Raw genomic sequence first — 22,742 nt, 5'->3', positions numbered from 1 at the left:
TAAACGAAGAGCTGAATGCAGTCATACCATAGCACAGATAATGCAAAACTGTGTTTAATCCGAGAACAGCTTTTACTTGATTCAAGTTCTGGGGATGACTGGTCCAGGCTGAGTTTTGCGCACACACAGCTGGATGAGGGGAGAGATCCAGAATGTGCTGGATGGCTGGGAAAGCGGCTGGCACACTTCACCCAGGGCAGCAGAACCCTGTGTGTTACCATGTGGTTTGGAGTTGTGTTGATTTGGACAAGTCATACGTTAACTCAGTGCACGCCCTCCACTACATTCATGCCTGACTCCAACAAGTCTGTAACTGCTGGTTTCCTGGCAATACCGGAGAGCCAGTGTTGCAGAAAGGTCCCACCAACTGCCGTCCTATTCCCTGTCACCATGGACAGCGGAGTAAGAGGGTTTAAGTTGCAGTAGGAGGAAGGCAAGTTAGACAATGGAAGAACTTTCTGCCTGGAGGGGTGAGGGACTCTTCTCAGACCTATCCAGACTGGAGGAGGGATCCAGCTGCGGGGGGCCTCCCAGTGAATTCATTGGGTCAACGGGACTTTGTGGGCCACTTACTTTACTCACAGTGCCGCCACTTTCGCAAGCATTTCCTCTTCACGACAAGCCTGTGAAGACGTTGTTATGTTTGCTGTTGTTGTTGTTGTCATTATCCCTATTTTAAAGAGAATGGAGGCAGTGGGGCCCAATGATTCAGAGCACACTGCCTGGCATGCCCCCGCTGGGAATGTGTCTGCTGACTAGTTCAGGGAGAGAGCAGGGCTCTCCACTCAGAGTTCGTGCTCTTCTCCCCACACCCCGCTGCCTTCCTGAAAGCCTTGGGGAAGTCTTCGTCTGCAGAGGCACGCCACCACCCCCGCAGTGTGGTGTGAACACCTTCCCCATCGGGCATTCAGGATGGAAGACTCACATTCATTCATTCAACAGACAGAGGGGCTGGGGATCTAGAGGTAAATATGACATCATTCTTGTCATCTCTCAGCAACCTGTTAATACTTTTGCCTCTGAGCCCACTCTGGATTCGGAAAACGCTTCTGATCAATTACCTTGAGCAGAATTATCACCTGCCACATCTTCCTTCTCAAGGCTGGCTGCTTTATGAGTGTCTAAACTTTCAAACATGAGTAGGCACATTATGCAACTCCCTTTGGCTGAGAGCAAAGATTCCCTACCCTTTGTTCCACCATTCAGTCACTCTCTCATTCAATAAACAACTCAATGTCTGTTACATGTCAGGTGTTGTGTTAGGAGCTAGGGATACAGTGCTGAGCAAAACAGACACGGTTCCTGCTCTTAGGAGTTTGTAGACATTAAGCAGAAAATTCCCCCATCCTGCTCTGATGTAGTCCCTAAGACTAAGGTGTTTGTCTAGGAGTGGCTTCCTCAGGCATGGCATTCGTAGGGCCCTATGCTTCCCCAGACTCAGCCCATCCTGTCTTCTGGGAATTAGAGGCCACTGGGCAGTGCCCAAGGACCAGGTCTTGGTTGATCGTTCCTTTGGGAAGGAGGCAAAGGATGCCTGTAACTCTCCAGGTCTCCTGGCTCTTGGTCCAGCCCTTCCTGCGAGAGTTGCCCGGATGGAAAGACATAGAGGGACCCCTAAAGAGAAGGCCATTCTGCTGAACCTCCAGAAACAGGGCATGTTTTGAAGAGGGACCTCATTTCTCTGTGGAGTTTGATGGCTTGGGGAAAGGGGCACTGGAGTTAGGCTGATATGGATTCCAGTCCCTGAACTGTCACTTACTAGCTGTGTGACTTGAGCAAGTCATGAACATCTCTGTGCCTTATATTGTCAGCAGTAAAGGGGAGCAGTAACACCTACCTTGCAGGAACGCTGCAATGATTAAGTGAGATGCTGTTCATGAAAGCTTCTGATGCATATTCGACATTTGATAAAGTGCACCCCGCCTTCCTTCCGTGTACATATGACTTTCAACTTCTTAAGAACATGATGACCTCTTGAGTTGACACTGAAAAAAGCTAGCAAATATTAAAAGGTAAGGAAGTATAAGGTTCCCCTTTTGCAGAACCACTAGGCTAGAACAGTGGTTCCTGAAGTGTGGTCCTGGACTCAGCGTCACCTGGGAACCTGTTAGAAATGCACATTCTTGGGCCCCACTTCAGAATGCCTGAACACCCACCTAAATCAGAAACCCTGGGGAGGGGGCCCAGCGATCTATTTTCACAAGCCCTCCAGGCGATTCTGCTGCATGCTGAAGTGTGAGAACCACTGGGCTGGAGGTTGCAAACTGGTTGTCAGTGGGCCAAATTCCTTCACAGATGTGTTTTGTTTGGCTCTTGGTTGATCCTTCAGCTGGAGCTGAGTAGCAGCTGCCCCTGGGGGCTGGCTGTGCCCTTCTGGAGGGGTTACAGTCTTCGCTTTGCCGCTCCCTTCTGCGTTACACCAGCTGGCCTCACTTACTTGGCTGCCCAGCCCCTGTCGTCATCCGAGTTTGCAGCCAGGGGCCTGGGCTAGGGGTCTGACTGATAGAGAGGGAGCAGCTCTGCTTCAGGGTCCTGAACATCAGTCTTATTTGCTGAGCTACCCGGCCCAGCAGAAACAGGAAGAGGATAGACAGTTTTCTAATTCCTAAAAGCAGCAGTCAGGTCCTGCTGGGTTCGCTCCAGGATTTGGTTTGAAGTGTTGTGAATTCCCAGCACATCACACACACCCACATTCAACTGTAGGTCCAAAAATACCTTCCACAGCCAAACAGAGATGATTTTTACATTCCCCACCACCTTGGATTATCTGCCTCGCTGCTCTCTGCCACCCCCGCCGCTGGCCCAGCTAATGAGCAGTGACTGGAAAGGGACGACAAACTGGAGGAGCAGAAGAGGCCAGTGGCTCCAGCTCCAGCACTGAGCGGCCCAGGGGGCACAGAGGACTTGTTTACCCCAGAAGTATAAATACAGGTGGGCTCCAGGCAGGCTGGGAGGACCCAGGGGCTGTGATGTCTGGGGGGTGCAGAAGGATGGGAGTGGAGCTGGGAGATCTCATTGCAGAGGTCCGGACAGAGAAGGCCCTCATGGCAGCAGGCATTCCCGACCAGGAGAGATGATAATGGATCCAGAACCCAGCACAGAATGGGATATAGAGAGGAAGCTCTGGGCAGTGGGAGAGGAACTGAGCCAGACTCAGCCTTGGACACAAGACTGAGGAGGAGACCCTGGAAGCTTGCCTGCTCTGCACTCGCACAGCTGGAGAGAGCACCATGAACCCCCTCCACAACCCCCACCTTCCTTCCTGGTGGAATCTGTCTCTACAGCAGCCCCATACAGAGGTGGGAAGCAGGCTGGCTAAGAGCATGGGCTTTGGCATCAAACGGACCCAGGGTCAGATCCTGGCTCGGCCCCTTCCTACATGACCCTGGGCAAGCCACCCAACCTCTCACTTTTCTCATCCGTCAAAAGGCAATAAAGCCTATTTTATAGGCATATGGTGAGGATAAAATGAATAACATTTGTAAAACAGTTAGCACACTGCCATATAATACCACAATAAATCTTAGATATAGTTATTAGAGAGCAGAAACCATGTATTTTCACTGGAAGACCTGGTATCTGGGATTTGGCAAGTTGGGGTCATTGGTGAGAAAAACGGAATCAGATGTAAGCATTAATAAGTGAACAGAAGACCATGGAATTCTCAAAAGAGAGGTTCCCCAAAGAAAGAAACAGTGTCCTCCCCCAGTGCTTGAGGCTCACGGCATTTGTTAGGGCCCTTGATAGATATTGGTTCATGGAGCCGAAAAGATGCAAGGATGTCCTGACAGTAACGGATACCGGACACTGGTGAGATCTCTAAGAGGTGTGGTTGATATGAAGTGACCCTCTTCTCCTCAAATCCAGCTGCCCTGGACTGGGGAGACTCTGTCCCGCCTGGAGCCTGGGGGCACAGGCAGGATGACCTCAGATGTCCACATAAGGCATTGCTAACCTCAGGAAGATCCAAATGTACCTGATTTCTCCTAGCGCTTGCTTACAAATAAATATGTCCACATTGGTGGAAATTGTTGGTTTGGGTGTTGGGATGGGGGACATAGTGCAAACAGCTGCCCCCCACTCTTCTAATCTAAGAGGCACGGTGCCTGGGGGCCAGACCCCTCAGGCCCTTTCAACCCCCACCCCACCCCATTGCTAGGTCACCCCCAGGACCACCATCCCGTCTGGCTCAGGTTCATTGCTTTTGGGGGAGACCAGCCTTGTAAAAAGGGCCTGGGATGGGGGATTAGCATCCATGTGTCTCTGACTGTCCAGCTGTGTAAATGGCCTAGAGGAGAATATAGCAGACCATAATTATCACAATTATAATGAGAGGGGAGAGCACGGATGCAGAAACATAATCCAAATTAAACTGTAAAGAGGAGTTACACCGTCTCCCGAGGCCCTTTCTGTGCTAACGCTGTGTGAGTCTATGAGCCTAAACATTCCTGGGGGCCCAACCTGATAACCTGGTGACATGGAGACCAACTGATTTTTGGATTTACAGCTTTCCAGCAAAATGTTTTGGGGCCTTGGAGAGGATTTACTCATTTCCTTGGAGAGACAGGGGAGTGTTGAGGAGCTCAGGCGAGTGTGGAGGATGAAGGTGCAGACACCAGCTCTCGTTGAGGCTCCAGCCCTGGAGAGGATGAGAGCTGAGCCTGAACCATGGTTTGTCTTCCTTACAGAGTGAGGGGCGGAGCCCTGGGCCAAGTGAGAGGGGTGCAGTTCGATCCTGACAAGCTTCTTGTCAGCCCTCCTCTGCAGAGGCCTCCTAAGGGTTTGTCTTAGGACACTTTCCCGAGAAGCAGGGCCTGAGCTGGGGTTCTTGTGTGGGCTGGGAGTGCCTACGTGGAGCCCCTGATGGGGCCTGAGGGAAGCAGGACAGAGCAGAGCGGAGGACAAAACCAGGCGAAGATACGCTGTCGGGGGAGGCTTGCCTGGTCCCGGGGGAAGCTCGGGAGGATGAATTGCACCATGGAAGTTGTTGCACCCGAGACAGGAGGATGGGCTTTATACCCCTGCATGAGTCAGTGATTGCCCCTCGCCATGGAGCAGGGGTGAGGGGTTTAGTCTCCCAGGCATATCTGGGGAGGAGATGCCCTAGGCTAAAGACCAGCCTCTTGAGAAGGTTGCTGGGGGATGGGGAATGGTGGGCACATCGGCCCAGGAATGGGGATCAGGGTGGGGCACCCCCAGCACCCCCACAGAGCTGTACCTCCCCAACGTTGGTCCTCTCCTATGAAATGCCACCTTAATTAAACTTGAGAAGTTCCTGACATACTTCTGAAGATGGTAGAGAGGCATTTGTAAGGTGGTTGGGAAGAGGAAACTCAAGTTCTTCTCCATCCTAAGGGCTACAAGATTACACTCAAAAGTGAATAATGGCTGGGATAATTCTTCCAAGACCAATCACATTTCAAGGCTTATTTTAATAAACATTCTTACAATGTACTTTCATGCTGATTTGATGCTCACAAGGGTGCTGTGAAACGTTTTTTATTATTTTTATTCCCATTATACAAACTGGTGCTCAGAATGGTTAAGTGTTTTACTTAAGATGACTTAGCTAGTCAAAGTGGTTCATGTCTAATAGGAAAATTTCAGGTGGTACTATAGACATCTGGGGACTATTCTTTGTAGGGGAGCTCTTTTCTGAGCAACTCTTTATATCATCAACCTCTTAGCACCCCTCCAAAGCATCAACCTCAACTGAAAGAATTTATCAACTGTCTTCAGTGTTCAAGACACTGGTAGTTTCTGGTGGCTTAAGAAGAATTGAGGCATCTGCCTAAGGGTTTTCAGTCTAACCAGGGAGCCAGATTTGTAGCAAATGGGGAGGTTTGATCAATGCCAGATTAGAGGGTAGGTGGGCATCATAGGAACTGGGGCAGGGGACTTCTGAAGGGGAGAGATGTTCCAGGCTGGCCTTCAGAGAAGGATGGGTCTTGAATCAGCTAGATTCAAGCTGGCTGCTAGAGAGTCCCATCCTGGCAGCTGGTTGTCACTGGGACATCTGTGCCAAGCAGTGGCACATCCATCCATTCATGTATTCATTCACACAACAGGTGTCAGCTGAGCTTTCACTACGTGGCAGGCTGTGTGCTTGGCGCTGGGGAGGCAGTAATGAGAGGGCTGCGCTCGGAGCTCACCATTAATGCAGCCGCGGCCCACACTGCTGTCAACTTTCCAGTCCCTAATCCCACGTCCTGGGCACTCCAGGCCAGGAAAAGCTCTGAGCAGAGTGTCTGCTCTTGACTTTACTCAACTCTAGTGAAACAAGTGGTCAGTTTGTTGTCTCTCTGGAGAGAAGAGGTTTTAGATGGGAGAGTGTATCACTTAGGAATACTTTTGGCTGCAAGTAACAAAATACCACCTACAATAACTTTAGACATAAGGACTTTTTTAATCACTTAGCAAGAGGTTTGGAGGTGGCAGCAGGTGCTGGTCTCTGCTCACTGGCTCAATAGCGTCAGGATACTCTGTTGTCTTCTTGGCCTGTCTCTCATAGTGTCAGAACGGCTGCAATAGCTTAAAACATCACATTCCTCTTCAGGGCAGAAAGGTGGCGGGAGGGAAGGGGTTGGTGCCAGCTGAGTCTATTCTCTTTTAAGAAAAGTAGCACTTTCCCAGAATCTGTAGCCCGACTTCTGCTTATTTCTCATTGGCCAGAACTATGTGCATGGCAACCCCTAACCGCATGAGAGGTTGGGAGAGCATCTCACCTGGGGCTAGGAACATTGCCACTCTGTGCAACATGGGGTTTGTTATCTAGGACGATGGGGGAATGAATATCAGGGAGGCAACCAACAGTGTTGCCACAAGGAGAGCTATGGACTTCCTTGTGCAATCCTAGGCGCTGAGCTTCTGCCCTCAGCTCCTGCCCAAGAAACTTCTGGACTAATCTGAGTCCCTCTTGCTGAAACATAAACCTGTTTCTTCCCAGCCAGTCCTCTTCCCCTTCAGCACATGGGAACCATCACTGCCCCTCTCCTCCCCTGCCCTGCTCCAGCCAGGACCTCCCAGCCCATTGTCCATGTCTGCCCTCCTGCTTTCTGCTTCCATCTCACCCATCATGGAGCCCCTGTGGGAAAGGAAAATGGGAGGGAGGATGAAAGAGGAGGGAAGGTGTTAATTAAATGCCAGATGTTTAACTCGTTAATTAATGGCTCTGTGACACGGAGTGGCATCAGCCTTCTCTGTCTCCTTCGCCCTCACCCTCCTCCACCCTCACCCTCCTCCCCTCTCTGGAGGGCCTGAATCTAAAGCTGAAGCACCCAACATTGGTTCATTGGGCCTGAGACCAGCAGAGGGAAGATGGACAAAGTGGGCCAGGGAGACCCTGAGGAGGTGGTTCCCTGTCCTGGAGGGAATGGGGACATACTGGCATATTGGCATTGGGAGCGGAGAGAAGGGACGGTGGGAGAGAGGCTGAAGCCCTGAGGTCACAAACAGACTTGTTTTGTTTGGCGCACATAGGGATTTAAAAAATGCAAGTAATTGCCAGCATTTAAAAATAAGGGAATTTCACATAAATCCAGATGTATAGACTTTCTTTAAAAATGGACCGATCTGGGTCTACGTCCTGAGAGGTCAACAGTCAGCTGGAGAAGAGGAGAGCTGAGTCGCAGCTGTCCTGTCCAGTTGGGGTATGTGTCCTCCCACCCTCCCCTGCCCCCTCCTATGCACTCAGCTCATGTGTCACCCAACAGCCCTGAGGACTTCTGGGTTTGGGTCCACTGAAGAGGTACAAGTGCTAGGACTCAACTGTGGGTTGATGTGGGAGTTAGGGAGAGGGGAGTCTGGGAATGCTGAAATGTGGGCCAGTGAGGGGTATTGTAGTTCCATTGACAGAAATGGGGGATGTGGGAGGAGCAGGTTAAGGGAGAAAGATGACAGATTCCCTCGGGGCAGGCTGCAGTAGAGATGTCTGGGTGACACTGAGGTGTAGATGGCCATGTGGTCTGGAGTCTGGAAGAGAGGGGCTGGAGATCTGGGGAGCTGATGGAGCTGGGGTGGAAGTGGAAACCCTGGGGAGGAGAGAGTGAGGCTGAGACCACCCCGGGAGCAGTCAGAGTGAGAGAAGAGGGCATTGAGAATAGAACCTTGGAGAGCCATGTATTTGCGAGGAAGAACTAGAAATGAAAGTTAGGGCCAACTGAGGAGTTGGAAGGATCCTGGACAGTGTAATGACAGAGAGCTGGGTATGGTGTCCAAGATTTTTAGGGCACCTTCCTCCATATTATCTGCTTTGAAGCTCAGGGAGTATTTCCAGCAGGCTCTGTGGCCAAGGGAGCGAAATGGGGCCAAAGCCCCTTCTGGGGCTCTGCCTTCGCTGCCTCCCCAAAGAGATGTGAAATCAACCATTGACATCATGGCAGTTTTACCCTTTTCAGGCCATTTAGCGGAGTCTCTTCTCTAATAACTTTAGAATGAGAAGCTTTGTCCCTAATTGAAGGTTTCAGCGTCCTCCTAGAATGACCCACTCCGTGAGCAGCCACCCTGGCGCTGGGTACATGTGGGAGGGATGCGGCTTCTGTTACCAACACAGACACACAAGTCCTTGCCGCCCTGAAAAACTCTCTGCCCTGAGGGCTTTGAAGTCAGCTCTGGGGCCAGCCCCCACCTGTTGCTTTCAGTTCCCTCACCGCTCCATGCCTGGTTTGCGCATGCGTGAAATGAGGGCTGGTGCCGTGAGGATTACATGGATGGCTGTCACCCGGCCCAGGCTGGAGTCTGAGCCCGGAACCCCCACGTGGTTCCTTCCCGCTCCCTCTGACACCACCAGCACAGAAGGCGGCAGATGTTACTGGTCTCACTTCATTTTAATAGATTTACAAGCATCCCTTGATGTGTTACTGAAAAATTGGGTGTAAATCCTATTTTAAGAACACAGTGGAACTCATTACTTGAAGAACGCTTCAGAAAATCGTTTTGGGAAGTGAGTGATAACCTCCTTTGGTAAAACTTTTGTGCCGATGTTCATGAATTTCCTTGTCTGAAGTGCAGTTCTCTTGTCAGGCCTTCCCCTCCAGCTCCCCTTTGCATTTTGTGACCTTCTTTCCCACGGGACGTGCATCCCTTCCCTGTGCATGTTGTCTCCCCATGTCTGGCCCTCTCTCCCCAGCCCCTCAGGCTCTCTCATCATGCTCCCTGACTGTCCCCTCAGCAGTGGCCTCTTTTTCCTCCCCAAGACTGTGTGACTGTGACTTGCTAGCAACCATTTACCAGCTTCTGCTCTTCATCAGAAATTCAGGCACAGATGAGTCTCTGCATGCCAGGAATTTTTGCCACGTGTGAGTGGCTGAGTGGGAATACATATAGTGGGTGTGGGAGGAAGAGTAATGGCCCACCAAAGACATCCATGTCCTTATCCCTGGACCTGTGAATATGTTACCTTATGCAGCAAAAGGGACTTTGCAGTTATGATTCAGTTAAGGCCCTTGAGATGAGGAGATCGGCCTGGACTAGCCAGGTGGGCCCATTGTAATCACAAGGGTCCTTAAAAGCGGAGAACCTTTCCCAGCTGTGATTGAGGGAGATGAAACTATGGAGAATGGTTAGACAGAGGCAGTCTTGCTGGCTCTGAAGATGAAATGTAGACGGCCTCTAGAAGCGGAAAAAAGCAAGGAAACGGATTCTCCCCTAGAGCCTCCAGAAGGAATGAAGCCCTGCCGTCACCTTGATTTTAGCCGCTGAGAGCCGTGTTGGATTTCTAACTTACAGAACTGTAAGAGAAGAAATGTGTGTTGGTGGAAGCCACTAGGTCTGTGGTAATTGATTACAGCAGCAACAGGAAATGAATACGGTGGCAACCACACGGTCCATTGGGGAGTCTGGCCTCATGCCTAACCTCGTCTCTTTTGCCTAGTTCACCTTGTAGCCAAGGACTCACCCCAGATTCTCCCCCTTCAGTGAGTGGTTTCAGCTAGTCCTGGGGCCTGCCTCTCTTGGATGTCCTGTGGCTTCACTCCATCTCCTCTTGCCCACACCTCATACCTGGGCCGCCTGATGCCCCAGCCAGGCAGCCAAGGAGTGGACGGACAGTAGGGGGCTGGCTTCACTTGGTGGTCAGGGGTAAGCATGCCCGAGGAGGGTGGGGGAAGTGAAGGGCTGGCAGTGGGCGCCACACTGTGGGGAGAGCAGGAGAAGACCCCATCATATGGGAGGTCAGCAGCACACCTCCTGGGACCTCCTGGTCTTCCTCATTCCAATGGATTTTAGAAGCTCCTTTTTTTTTTTAAATTATGGTAACATGCACATAACATAAAATTTACCATCTTAACCATTTTTAAGTGTACAGCTCAGTATTGAGTATATTCACATTGTTGTGTAATGATCACCACCATCCATCTCCAGAACCCTTTTCCTCTTGCAAACTGAAAGTTTGTACCCATTAAATAACAACTCTCCACTCTCCCCTTCTCCAGCCCCTGGCAACCACCATTCTACTTTCTGTCTCTATGAATTTCACTACTCTAGGTTCCTCATATAAGTGGAATCGTACAATGTTTGTCCTTTTGTGTCTGGCTTATCTTACTCAGCATAATGTCATCAAGGTTCACCCATGCTGTAGCACGTGTCAGAATTTCTTTTTAAGGCTAAGTAATTACATTGTATGGATATACTACATTCTGTTTACCATTCATCTGTTGATGGACACTTGGGTTGCTTCCCACTTTTGGCTACTGGGAATAACACTGCTGTGAACATGGGTGTACAAATATCTTTTCGATTCCCTGCTTTCAATTCTTTTGGGTTTATACTCAGAAGTGGAATGGCTGGATCGTATGGTAATTCTATGGATAATTTTTTGAGGAACCACGGTACTGTTTTACATAGCAGCTGTAGCATTTTATTCCTACCAACACATTTTAACCATTTTTAAGTGTACAGGTCAGTGTCATTAAGTACACTTGCACTGTTATGCAACCATCAGCACCATCCATCTCTTGAATTACAGGAGAACTAGCTCTCTAGGTGTTGAGGAACGATGCTCAGGAGAGTGAGTGGAAATGGGCCCTCCCCACAAAGGCTTCTGTCAAGCAAGTAAATCTGTCATTGAAACCCCAAGGAAGCCCAGGCCTTTAGCTGCGTTTGTTGTCTATTTTTGAGCTGTAGGCATGTTTTCAAATGCAGTTTTCATTTTATACAGCAACTGAATATCTGATAGCAAAATGTTTCCATGGAGAGAGCTTGCCCATGGGGAGGAGAAAAGGAGGCTGCTCTAATGAATAGATAAGCTTGATTTGTGTTTGGCAACATCCTTAGCATTTAATTCCAGCAATTAAAGTAGGCCAGTCTCCTTTGTTTTCTTTTTCCTTGCAAAAGCAATAAAATATTACAGAATGTTTGGAAAACAGAGAAAATCTCTACTTATCTTCACACCACCTCAGTGCAACCACCATCACCTTGACCATTCATAATAATCTGTGCAAGGCATGGACCAAACTATTCGCCTTATTTCATTTAAGCTGCACTACAACTAGGAGGCAGGGTTCTGGTCCTAACCCATGGCGTCTCCTTCTAACACCGAGTTCTCACCTTGTGCGTTTGGTCTATCTTCCTCCACATGCGTGTCATCTCCTACAAGGCTGCCCTCACGAAGTTCACATTTGCTTGTTTTTCCAAGTGATGTAAACAGCCTGTTTCTATTCTTGTTTTCAGTTCTCACCTCACGTTGACATACTCTGTTCATAGGAGCAAGTCCAGACTCCATGATTAAAAGTACAGAATGATTGTGGACCATGCTTTAGAGGTTTTGCCATCTGTAAATGATCGCTGGGGCAGCCTGAGCCTTGATGAGAAGCCCACCAGGCCCGGGCTCTGCTCACAAGGCTATGTCAAATAACACTATTTTCCTGCCTGGGGCACCGAGACTGTGCAAGGGACAGGGTCTGGAGCCCGACTGCCTGGGTTTGGATCTGGCTTCTACCAGTTTCACCTTGTGCAAGTTCCTTACCTGGTCTGTGCCTCAGTTTTCCCATCCATGAGATGGAGATGATAATAATATCTGCCTCACAGGGTTGTTATGTGGATTAAAGGGCATGATATAAAGAACATAGAACACTGCCTGATACATAATAACGTGGTCTTTGTGCTGGTTGTTATTTAGTCTTTGTTCTCCTACCAGCTCCCTGCCCAATCTTGAACTAGATACTCTCTCCCGAGGCTGTTTCCTCATCTGTAAAACAGGGGGTAGAACCAAATGATCTTAAGAGCCCTTCCTGTTAAACTTTCTGTGATCACATTTTTCCTTTTAATTGCAGTTGGGGGATGTGGGTGGGACTGCAGGAAGGACTGCCAAACTCTGATGGGACAAATGCAAGACTTGGAGTTTGCTAGGAGTAGACAGAGGAAAGGAGAATCCAACTGAGCCAGGCCAGAGAGCAGAGTGCAAAGGCAGGGAATGAACCTGCCCCTGAGAAAGGGGGTGGGGCTGGGACAAGCATCCCTCACCCTCACCCCCAGGTTCCAGAGTGAAAAGTGCTGGGAGGTCTTTCGGAGCCTCCGCCCCCTCCCCCACCTGGTCCCAACCTTCCCTTTGGGCCCCAGTCACCCAGATGGTCTAAATGGGAAGAAAGGAGGAAAATCCGTATCCAATCTGCTCTATTGAGAGCAATGGGAAGGAATCTGCATCTCAATTTTATCTTTGTGCTGAGCTTGGCTAAGTTTTGCCCCCCAAGTGGTGAGTGATGGGTGGGTGGGAAGATGGCATTTGTGGCCCTGGGCGGGAGTGGGGGAGTGTGGGTGCCCCCCACACCTTCCCCTCCTCACCAAACCGCAGACAGAATACATTCTTTCCTGCTCTTGGTTTTCCCCTATTTCCTCTTCTTTTCTTTTCCTTCTCTTTTCTCCCCCTTTCCCAGGCAGGCAGCCAAGTAGAGACTTCAAATGAAGGCAAGGAGGGAGGGGGCCCGGGAAGGAGGACCGGCCGAGCCTCCTTCCCCAAAGGTCCTCAAGGGCTCAGGGACCGAGCTTGAGTTGGGGACAAAAGGAAGCAGCTCATTCTCTCCCACCTGCCCCGGGCCCTGGCTGTCCAGCCTGGGCTGGGGGAGGCTGCCAGGCGGCTGTCAGTGCGCTGGGCTGGGAATCTGGACTCTGCCCTGTCCATCAGCAACCTCTGGAATTTCTTTCTCCAGAGCCGCTCAGGACCTGGAAAAACTGGCTCCTACAACCCAAACTCACAAGAGACTGATTTGCAGCAGGAAGTCAGTTTAATAATTTATAGCCAGAAAGCGCTCTCCCTGGTCAGGAAGCCAACTCAGGAAACCAAATTAAACTCCAAAGGCTGCTTGGAGAGTGCACGGAGCCGGGGCTGTGGAAGGTGCCAGGAGGGCTGGGGCCAGTCCTCCTCGGGGGAGGATGGTGTATGTGGTGGTCCAGAGAATGGGCTTCTGCAACGGTCTTGGGTGCAAATCCCAGCTCCGTTAACTGGTGCTGGGACCTCGGGCACGTTCCTCAGCCTCTCTCCCTCTGTTTTCTCCTATCAACTGAGAATGGTGATCATGGGGGCATCTCTTAGCTTTCTGACCAAATTGCCATGAGGTCTTGCAGGGGAAGAGTGTAGCATAGAGCCTGGCACAGTCTCAATATACAGCAGCTGTGTTTACTCAAACACTCATCTTTTAGGGTCGTAAGTTGTCCTTTCCTTCTTGATGATACCTTTTTATCAATCAAAAGAAAAGAGGGCCCTGGCTGCTCTGGAGAGAAGGCCCTTGCAGCAGTAATTTGAGTGGTTTCTACTGCTGCCTGGTTCAGCTCTCCTACCTGGTGCTCCGGTCCCTCACTGCTTCTATCCAAGGCTACCTGCTGCAGTTGGGCTGGTGTGTCCTCCATGGGGTGCAAGTGGGGGCTGAGATCCAGCCATGCTCCGGGTGTGGGACGGGGTTCTCTTGAGAAGAGGCGCCTGATTCCAGTTCTCAGAGTTGCCCTGCAGACAGGTGGCCTGCTCTCACCCATCCCTCCCACTGCCTGCTGCCACCTGACCTCCCTCAGCACAGATCTGACCACGTCCTTCTGCTGCCCCTAACCATCAGCAAATTCTCCTTTTCAGCAGAAGAAAACCTCCTGAAGCTTTAGGTTTGCACTCAAGTCTCCCATGATTTGGCCTCGGTCTTCCTTTCCAGACTCATCTCCCTCTCCATCTCCCTCTGCCCATTTCTCCAGCCTCGCTGGACCATTGAAGATGGTCCAGGGCCGAGTCTTTGCCTGGGCCATTTGTTGTTCCATCAGTCTGGAATGCTCATCACCCCTGATGGCTGGGGAAGCCCCACCTTCTTTCCTTCAAGACCCTATTTGATTTCTACGTTCTACATGCAGTATCTTAGACCTCCATCCCACAGGTGTCCCTCTCGCTTCCCTTCCCAGGGCATCTTGTACCCCTCTTCAGACCCCCACATGAGCTGCTTCCTGCTGGTCTTCTGTTCATGCTCAACCTCCTTTGGAGGACTGTAAACTATAGGAGGGCTGGGACCCCCTTATTCATCCTCATGCTGAATGGAACAAGGAATGATCTGATGGTCCTTGGTGTGGCAACGCAGCTTCTCCCACCGTAGGGCGATCTGGGCGCTTGGCTCTCTGGCAAGCAGGGGAGGGCACACGGAGCCTGCTGGGAGGCCAGCTTGGGCTCTGTGGGGGATTCGGCTCACACACGCTCTCTACTCCTGTCTTCTTCACCCTGCACCCCAGAGAGAAGAGCAAAGGTCCCTCTAGAACTGGGCCTTCCAACAGCCCTGGCCTGGCCCTCTGCCCTTGTCCCCGTCACTCTCCCTCGGCGATTTCATCCCCTCCCACGGCTTCAGCTAATCCTCCTCCCACTATCTGTGCTGGGAAAACGAGCCCTGGAGAAGTCCCAGAGAAGGCGATGCGTCCTCGAGGGGGTGCCTGCGTGGGTGTGCGTTCTCTCTCACATACGTGTACAGGCATTCACACACCCCCAGGCACCGTTAGAGTGACCCCGTATCGAGGACCCACAGGGAACTGGGGCAGCAGCGGGAGAGAAGGCAGGAGAAGCTCTGGCTGATGATTTGGGAAAATGCTTTCCTTGTCACTAAGGGTTTCCCAAAATAGCAGGAGTCAGCTGGAGCTGCGCCTCCCTTCTCCCGCTCCTGGAGCACCCTGCCACAGCGCTGGTGACAAGCGGCCCGGAGACAGGGTGAAGTACAGGCTATCTGTGCCCCTTTCCCATCCAGACCCCAGGCCACCATCTCTGCCTTGTGATTTATTGTTCCTTGGGAAACGTCTCCTCTCTATCAGACTGTAAGCTAGCTCCTTGAAGGCAGAGATATACTTTCGTCGCATGGGCACCTCCCCCTCCCTCACTTCTCCTATCTATACCAGGCTGGCACATGGCAGGTATGCAGCAAATGCTCAGTGAAGTTCTGTATAAATGAGTGAATGGATCAACCTGGGACAGACTCCCAGGTAAGTAGGGGACTGTTTTATGTATATGATGTGTGTATACAAATGGATTTCCCAAAGGGCCTACTCTGTGCCAGGCTTAGTTCTGGGAGATTTACAAGCAGTCTTGCTAAGGCAGGGAACTATTAGCCTCATTTTACAGGCAGTGAACTAAGATCTGCACTCAAGTCTGGCCGCCTCCTAAGCTCAGGACTGGCAACGGTGTTCTCCATTCCTCAGGGAGGTTGGATGGCCTCTTGCTGTGCTCTGCCAGTGGAGAAATTCTGAGGTTACTTTAATGCCAGAGCAGATAAACATATTAGAAATAGAAATTCCTGTTTGTCTTAGGAGTATTTAGTTGTAAGCATGAGAAACCAAACTCTATGGGATAGGAATGATGCTTGGCTGATGAGAACTGAGACCTGACAAACAAGGGCTTAAATAAACTAGGAGTGAATACTCCCTAATAATAATAATACTAGCCAACCCTTATCCAACGCCTACTTTGTGGCAGGTTCTAAGCCTGATAGACAAAATAACTCATTTAATCTTTGCAACAACTCTATGAGGCATGCATAATTATTTTCCTCATTTTACAGACAAGGAAACATAGGCATGGAAGTGTGATGGTCAAGCCTGGAAAAGTCTGGAGGTCGGCAGAGCTGATTCTGTCCTCAGCATCCAGATCCCACCTATCTTTCTGCACCACAATTCTTATCACGTGGCGAAAGGTCACTTAAAGCTGCAGAGGCTAGTGGGGCACCATCCGTCCCACCTGCTGGCCAGGTGGGAGGAAGGAAAGCCCTCTTAGTGCCCTGCGGAGACGCCTTCAGGAAGAAGGAAGGCATGAACGTACACTGAGGAGGCAACACTGTGGAGGGGACTCCTGGTCTGACACAACTCTGACTGGCTGAAGCAAAAATGAGAAATTTTATTACAAGGATCTGGGATGGTGTGGCTCCTGGAAGTAGAATGTGGTCAGACTTCAGAAAGGATGAGAACTGGGAACAGGAAGGGTCAGCATCCCAGCCGGTCTCTGTTCTGTCTCCTGTCGCCAGTCTGTCTTCAGATTTTCTCTGCTCCTCTCCTCAACCCACATGGCAGGTGGAGGATGGCCACCCCACAGGGCCACATTAATGTTCCAGGGTCCTCTGCAAAGACTGACTTGACCCTGGGTGGGGGGTGGTGGTGGTGATTATGCAGCCAATTGCCATGGAGAACATCTGATTGGTCTGTTTTGATCACAGGACTATCCTTGGTGCAAGCAGCTATGGTGGGGTGGGGATAGGTACATACAAGGCCGCTGGGGGCCTACCCCTTTGGCCTGTGGTTGGAGGGGAGATAATTTCCAAAGATGGGGAATTCCTGGGAGTTGGGAAGTCACCCCCTCCTAAGTAACCAGAACTCTGCTCAAAAACTCAGACCCTGTGACACTCTCAGTGATGTGGCGTTGACCACTCTTGGCCTTTCTTCAGTATGGCACCCCTGTTCTGCTGACATTTGTAAAGCTCTGTCCTGACCGTCAGCACCCCACACTCCAGCTCCACTGCTTGCTGCCCGGCTCCTTCTGTCCCTCCTTTCTACCCTTCTTAGGGCCTACTGGCTCCCTTGCCAAGGGCAGAGGAGGTCCTTGAACTAGGCCTGTGCAAGAGCCCCCATGGGCTTCGGGCAGTCAGTACCTTGGCCGGCCTTGCACTCCCAAGGACTGGACCGCTCATCTGAATGAAGGCTTCTCCTGTCCTCTCCCTTGTCAGTGCTCGTCTCCGTCTCTGGGTGACTCTGGTCTGTGTGCAGTGCAGTGTGCCTGTCTACCTGCTTCTCTGGCTTTCTCTTCCTCTCCCTCTCCCCCCTCACCTGGAGGGAAGGTAGCTGGGTAGAGGAGATCCCTGACCCAGGTCCTGCCCTCAGCCCTTCCCTGCCCCCATTCATGTGCTGTGTTCCCGTCCCTTCTCCTCAAACAGCACACGTGCTGTGTGGGGCCCAGGTGGAAGAAGTGATATTAATCTAGTAATTATTGATTCAGGAGGGACTTGGAGGACATATTTACATAAAAACCATCATGAAAGTGGAACTTCTGCTGCAGAACTTAGATTCTGTAAGGCCAGGGGCCTGGGGGAGGGGAAGGGGTCCAGGATGTGCTGTCAATTCAGGCCCCAGGATCTCAGGATGTGGCCACACAGAGGGGCGGGCCTGGGGCCTCGGGGTGGTAGTCAGACCTGGGGTGGCGAGGCAGGAGGCCTGGGAAGGGAGCATGGGGGCAGGGGGAGGGCTGGGAATATGAGAGGAGGGCAGGTGTCATAACTCCTTAGATGCCCTGAGCGGCTGATGGAGGAAAAGCCCCAGCTAAGGTCTAAAAAGATGATATTTGCATATGTGTTGAAAATCACCAATTGGATGTTATAACAGTCAGGGTCCGCCAGGAAACAGATGGCACACTCGAATTGGGAAATGTGAGGGCAGTTTAATAAAGGAACTATTTACAAAGGTGTGGGAAGGGGTTTGGGAACCATATGGGATAGCTCACTGTGTTGTACCCAGGGGCTGGTAAGTAGGGGGGGCGGTACATCCCTAAGCTTGAGGGGAAGGGGGGAGGGAGGATTGCTGAAGCCTAGAGGCGGAGAAGCCAAGACGGGAGCTCACTCTGCTGCCTCCTGCCTCCCTCCTCCCATCTCTGCCAGTGTCCCCCATTGACCAAACAGAGGGAAGGCCCAGGTGCGGTCCAGGCACTGAGCAGGGAGAAGGAGAGAGAGTGGAGGGACACACAAGGCATCCAGCACAAGTGTCAAAGGGCAAAAGAAATCCCCCACTCCCTCCCCCCTTCCTCCAGGGCACCAGAGGAGCTCTCCCTAGTTGATGCTCACTGTCTGCCGGGACCTCCTCTAGGCCTTTGAAAGGTAGTAACTCCTTTAATCTTCACAACTACTGAGGGAGTATTGTTATTCTCATTCCCAATTTGGGGAAACTGAGGCTAGGAGAGGTTGTTTTTTCCCAGAGTCGCACAGCTGGTAAGGAGAGGAGCTGGGATTTGAACTCAGGTTGACTGGTTCACCCTCTGATTCCCACCCCCCCACCTCTGCGCCCTGTTTGAGAGGCCAGGAATCAGTGTCAGGGAAAGGAGATGGTAGGCACCAAAGAGAGGACAGCACTGCCAAGCCCCAGGCAGCTTGAGACTGAGAAATAACTGTACGTGAAAAATCACTCCAGGGCATGAGTTTGGGCCCAGACTTCCTCCAAGAGGGTCTCTAAGAAGGATGACCAGACTATTCTGGGGAGCAGCAGAGAATTTGAGCTGAGGATGAGGGGACCAAAATGGCACTCTAGGGCCTAATGCCGTGCAGGGTGCAGGATGAGGGAGCAGGGGGCTCTGCTGGGTGCACAGACTTTGTGGTCACTGGGGAATTTCCTTGAAGCCTTGCAGTAATGCAAGGATAGGCGTTAGCCCATTTCCCACACATGTGAGGAAATTGAGGTGGGAAGAAAATCATCCCACGTAATTTCCCAGACCTGGAGTAAGGTAGTGCAGTAGGAAGAGAAGAGAGCAAGGCTTAGGAGCAACGGGTCTCAGAGCAGGAAGGAACCCCAGGCACCTCTAGTCCTTGGGGAGGCTCATCAGAATCACCTTTGGGATCACTCACCTGCCGGCCACAGGACCCCACTCCCGGAGGAAATGATCCTGATTTGCTCCCACTGCTGGCAGGAATTCCCAGTCTAGCTCAACCTTTCATGTCACAAATGAGGAAAGTGACACCAAGGAGGTCACTCCGTGGGTTAGGGACCTGTGAGGGGTGTGGGCTTACCAGGGCGTGGTGACACGTTGGATGGGCCGGGGAGGGGGAGAGGTGGGAGCTGATTCAGAGGGTCCCAGTCAGGCCTCCACGGGAACTGTTGGGGTGCCAGAAGTTTTAGGGAACCGAAACTAGTTTTTAGAATTTTTATTGGATAGGTAATATTAAACATATTCGATATTCAAAAATGAAATAATATAAAAAGGTATATATTGAGAAGCCCCAATCACCATTTTGCTACTTATAGATAACCTTTTTTTTAAAATTAGTTTTGGTTTATTTTTCCAGTGTATGTTAATGCTAATACAAGCAAATATAAATATATATCCCTATTTCTACCCTCTTTTTTTTTTTGGTGAGGAAGGTTAGCCCTGAGCTAACATCCTTGCCCATCTTCTTCTATTTTGTATGTGGGATGCCTGCCACAGCATGGCCTGACAAGTGGTGTGTAGGTCAGCACCCAGGATTGAAACCCGCGAACCCAAGGCCGCCAAAGCGGAGCACACGAACTTAACCACTATGCCACCAGGCCAGCCCCTCTACCCTCTTTTTTACACAAAAGGTAGCATGCTATTACACACTTCTGCACTTTGTTTTTTTCACTTAGTATACCCGGTCTTTCTCTGTATCAAAATCTAGAGAAAATCCCCATTCTTTTCTAGAGCTGCATAGCATTCCATTACAAAGATATACCATAGCTTATTTAAGCAGTCTGCCGTTGCTAGATATCTGGCTGTTTCTGTCTTGTCATGTCAAAGAATGCTACAATGAATAATCTTGTGCATCAGTCACTTTGCACGTGTACAGGTGCCTCTGTTGTCTAGTTTTGTTTCCCAACTCTCTGTGGTGAAGGACCAGGCTTTACTTCTCAATTTACAATCTGTCGCAGATGAATACTAATGTAAAATGCAATAAAAGTGAATTACCAGAGAAGTGAGTTGAAGAAAAAAAACTATGCAAAATACACGCCCAAATATTTTATTAGATCCAACAGACATAAAAATTACTCCGTCAAATGACTATAAAAGTTTTTTAAACACTTACTCTCAAATTTCTGCATTTATCTTACCACAGAATCATCACAGTTTGTGGGTTGACACTGGTCCATGGACCACACTTTGAGTAGCACTGGTCTAGACTCTCAGAAATTAGGTCAAAGGGTAAATGCCTCTCTCGTTTTGCCGGATAGTGCCCGATTCCTCTCCATGGGGCTGGATCATGTTGCACACCCACCAGCAGTGTATAAGAGTGCCCCTTTCCCACAGCCTCACCAAGAGTGTGTCATCTCACTTGGATTTTGCTAAACTGATAGGTGAAGAGTAGTATCTCAAAGTTTTAATTTGCGTTGCTCTTATTATGATTGAGAATAAATGTCATTCATATTTTTAAGCCCTCTTTGCATTTATGTTTTTTGCCCATTTTTCTACTGGAGTATTGGTCTTTTTCCTCTTGAGTCCCCAGAGTTCTTTATATATTAGGAATGTTAGCCCCTTGTCTATGTTATGAATTGCAAATATTTTTTTCGAGTTTGCCATTTGCCTTTTGATTTTGCTTGATGTTGGTTTTTTGGGGGAGGGGGGCATGCAGAAGTTTGTGATTTTTATATAGTTAAATGTGTCAGTCTTTAATAGTTTCTGGATTTTGAGTTGTGGTTCTCCACGGTTATAAAGAATTCTGTGCACATTTTCTTCTAGTATTCTTATGGTTTTATTCTTAACATTTAAATCTTTTATCTAGTTGGAATTTTTCCTAGTATAAGGTGTGAGTTATAGATCCAAATTTATCTTTTTACAAATAGCTACCCACTTGTCCTAGCTCCATTTATTAAAATCCCTAAGCTACCACCTTTATCATTAAAACTAATTCTAAGCCATTTGGAATCATAATAGAAAAAGCTCTATAATTTGTCAGTTTTGTCCAGAATACCATTACAAGAGAAATTAACTTTCAGGGTATGATCTATAACTTTGCATTGCCAGAGCAGAGTAAGCTCTAAGTAACATAAATAAAATATAAATTTATTTAAAAGAACAATCAAACAAACAACACCCACAGGGCTGCTGACCACCACGAGGAAATTGGGAGGAGGGGACATTGCCAAGGGAGCACTTGGTGACACTGAGTGTTTGCATTGCAGGGCCTCCCCAGCCTGCGTCCGGGAGCTAGGACTGCAGAGGGGCCCACCATGGTGTTTCCGGGACCCCTGGCTGTGACCCTGTTGCCGCCCAGCCTCACACTGCTGGTGTTCCACCTCTCCAGCTCCCAGGATGTCACCAGCGACCCTGGCAGTGAGCAGCAGCTGTGCACCTTGAGGGAACACCCCATCGTGGCCTTTGCAGGTGAGAGCCACTTCCCACTCCCGTTATCGCAAGGACTGTGTCCTGAAGGTGGGGCCTGAGCAGGGTCTCTCTGCCTGTTGGAAGTCCCAGGATGCTCATTTCCTGTAGGCTACGGAGACTCTGACTCTGGGGAGTGGTGTAAGAAGGATGGGCAGCCATGGGCTGGAGAGGTCTGATTTCGTCTCTGGACAATTTATTCAGACCCTTCCTCCATGTTTACCTGGGGGACGAGGGTCTTTCTCGGGGATTCCTTTGCTAGAGAATGAGGTTGTGGATGCCCTGTGTGGGGTGGCCAAGGGTTGGTTGGTCCTCTCAGCTCTACCTCTTCTGGAAGCGTGAGCTCTGTTTCTTGGCCTCCCTGGGGGGAAGAATGCAGATGACTCACTCATTAGGAAGTGTCTGGAGATCTCTGGAAAGCTTCCCTCTGCTCTGAGACGCCTGCAGGGATGCCCGTCTTTGGGGTCTTGGGAACCCCCGTCTGTCAAGGGAGGTCGTGAGAGTGTCCTACAGAAGTGTTTCCCAAACTGAGACTTGTGACTCACTGGACATATTCTACGGGGTCCATAAGTTCTCAATAAGGGTTTCTAAAATTAGTATATACAATTGACGATAATCTAAAAACAAAACACGAATACTGGAGCATCACAGATGTTCTCCCATGACCTGTGGTGTTATAATCCCATGGACATTTCAGCATCAGTTACCTACATCCCTCACACTGGGGTGTAGTGTCAGGGGTCCCTAGGTTCTCAAGTCTGATAAACACTTATTGTCTTATCAATTTCCTATTTCCTAGTTCTTCCTCACCATAACCCCGGCAGGGAGGCAGGGCAAGGACTGTCACCTCCTTTACAAATGGGAGGGCTGAGGTGTAGAAGGTTGGAGATACTTGTCAGAGTCAGGCCTCAGTGTCGGCGTCCTGACTTCCGTCAGGCGCTCTTTCCACTCCCGCGGAGAGGCAGGTGCTCCACCCTGAGGTGCCCTGGCCAAAGGATGACAGCCTCTCCTCTGGGACTCCGCACAGCCAGTCGAGAGGGGCAAGATGGAAACCAGAGCGGAAAAATAAATCCAGGAGTCCGAGGCTGGCATGGGATTTGGGGGGTGGGGGGGCGGTATGGATAGGAGTTGGGGCGGAAGCTAGGGGCGATTTAGAAGTGCGAGATTCCCAGCAGTGGACCGGCTCCTGTCTCCTGGAGGAGGGTTTCCAGCTGTCTTC

The 22,742-nt window shown here is 50.2% G+C and overlaps 1 protein-coding gene across 1 annotated transcript in view; it reads left to right on the top strand.

Moving 5' to 3' along the window:
- The window catches only part of SEMA5B (semaphorin 5B), a 114,538-nt gene that overhangs the window by 53,728 nt on the left and 38,068 nt on the right, over positions 1-22,742 (top strand). The window contains exon 2 of the mRNA XM_058555924.1: positions 21,325-21,526. Within this exon, the coding sequence (XP_058411907.1) occupies positions 21,373-21,526 (154 nt within the window). The 5' untranslated portion in view covers positions 21,325-21,372. The remainder of the gene's footprint in view (positions 1-21,324; positions 21,527-22,742) is intronic.

This window comes from Diceros bicornis, chromosome 15 (assembly GCF_020826845.1).
Source record: "Diceros bicornis minor isolate mBicDic1 chromosome 15, mDicBic1.mat.cur, whole genome shotgun sequence".
In the NCBI taxonomy this organism is placed as follows: Eukaryota; Metazoa; Chordata; class Mammalia; order Perissodactyla; family Rhinocerotidae; genus Diceros; species Diceros bicornis.
Note: the sequence above shows the minus strand (reverse complement) of the source record. Positions and strands in the feature narration are given on the sequence as shown.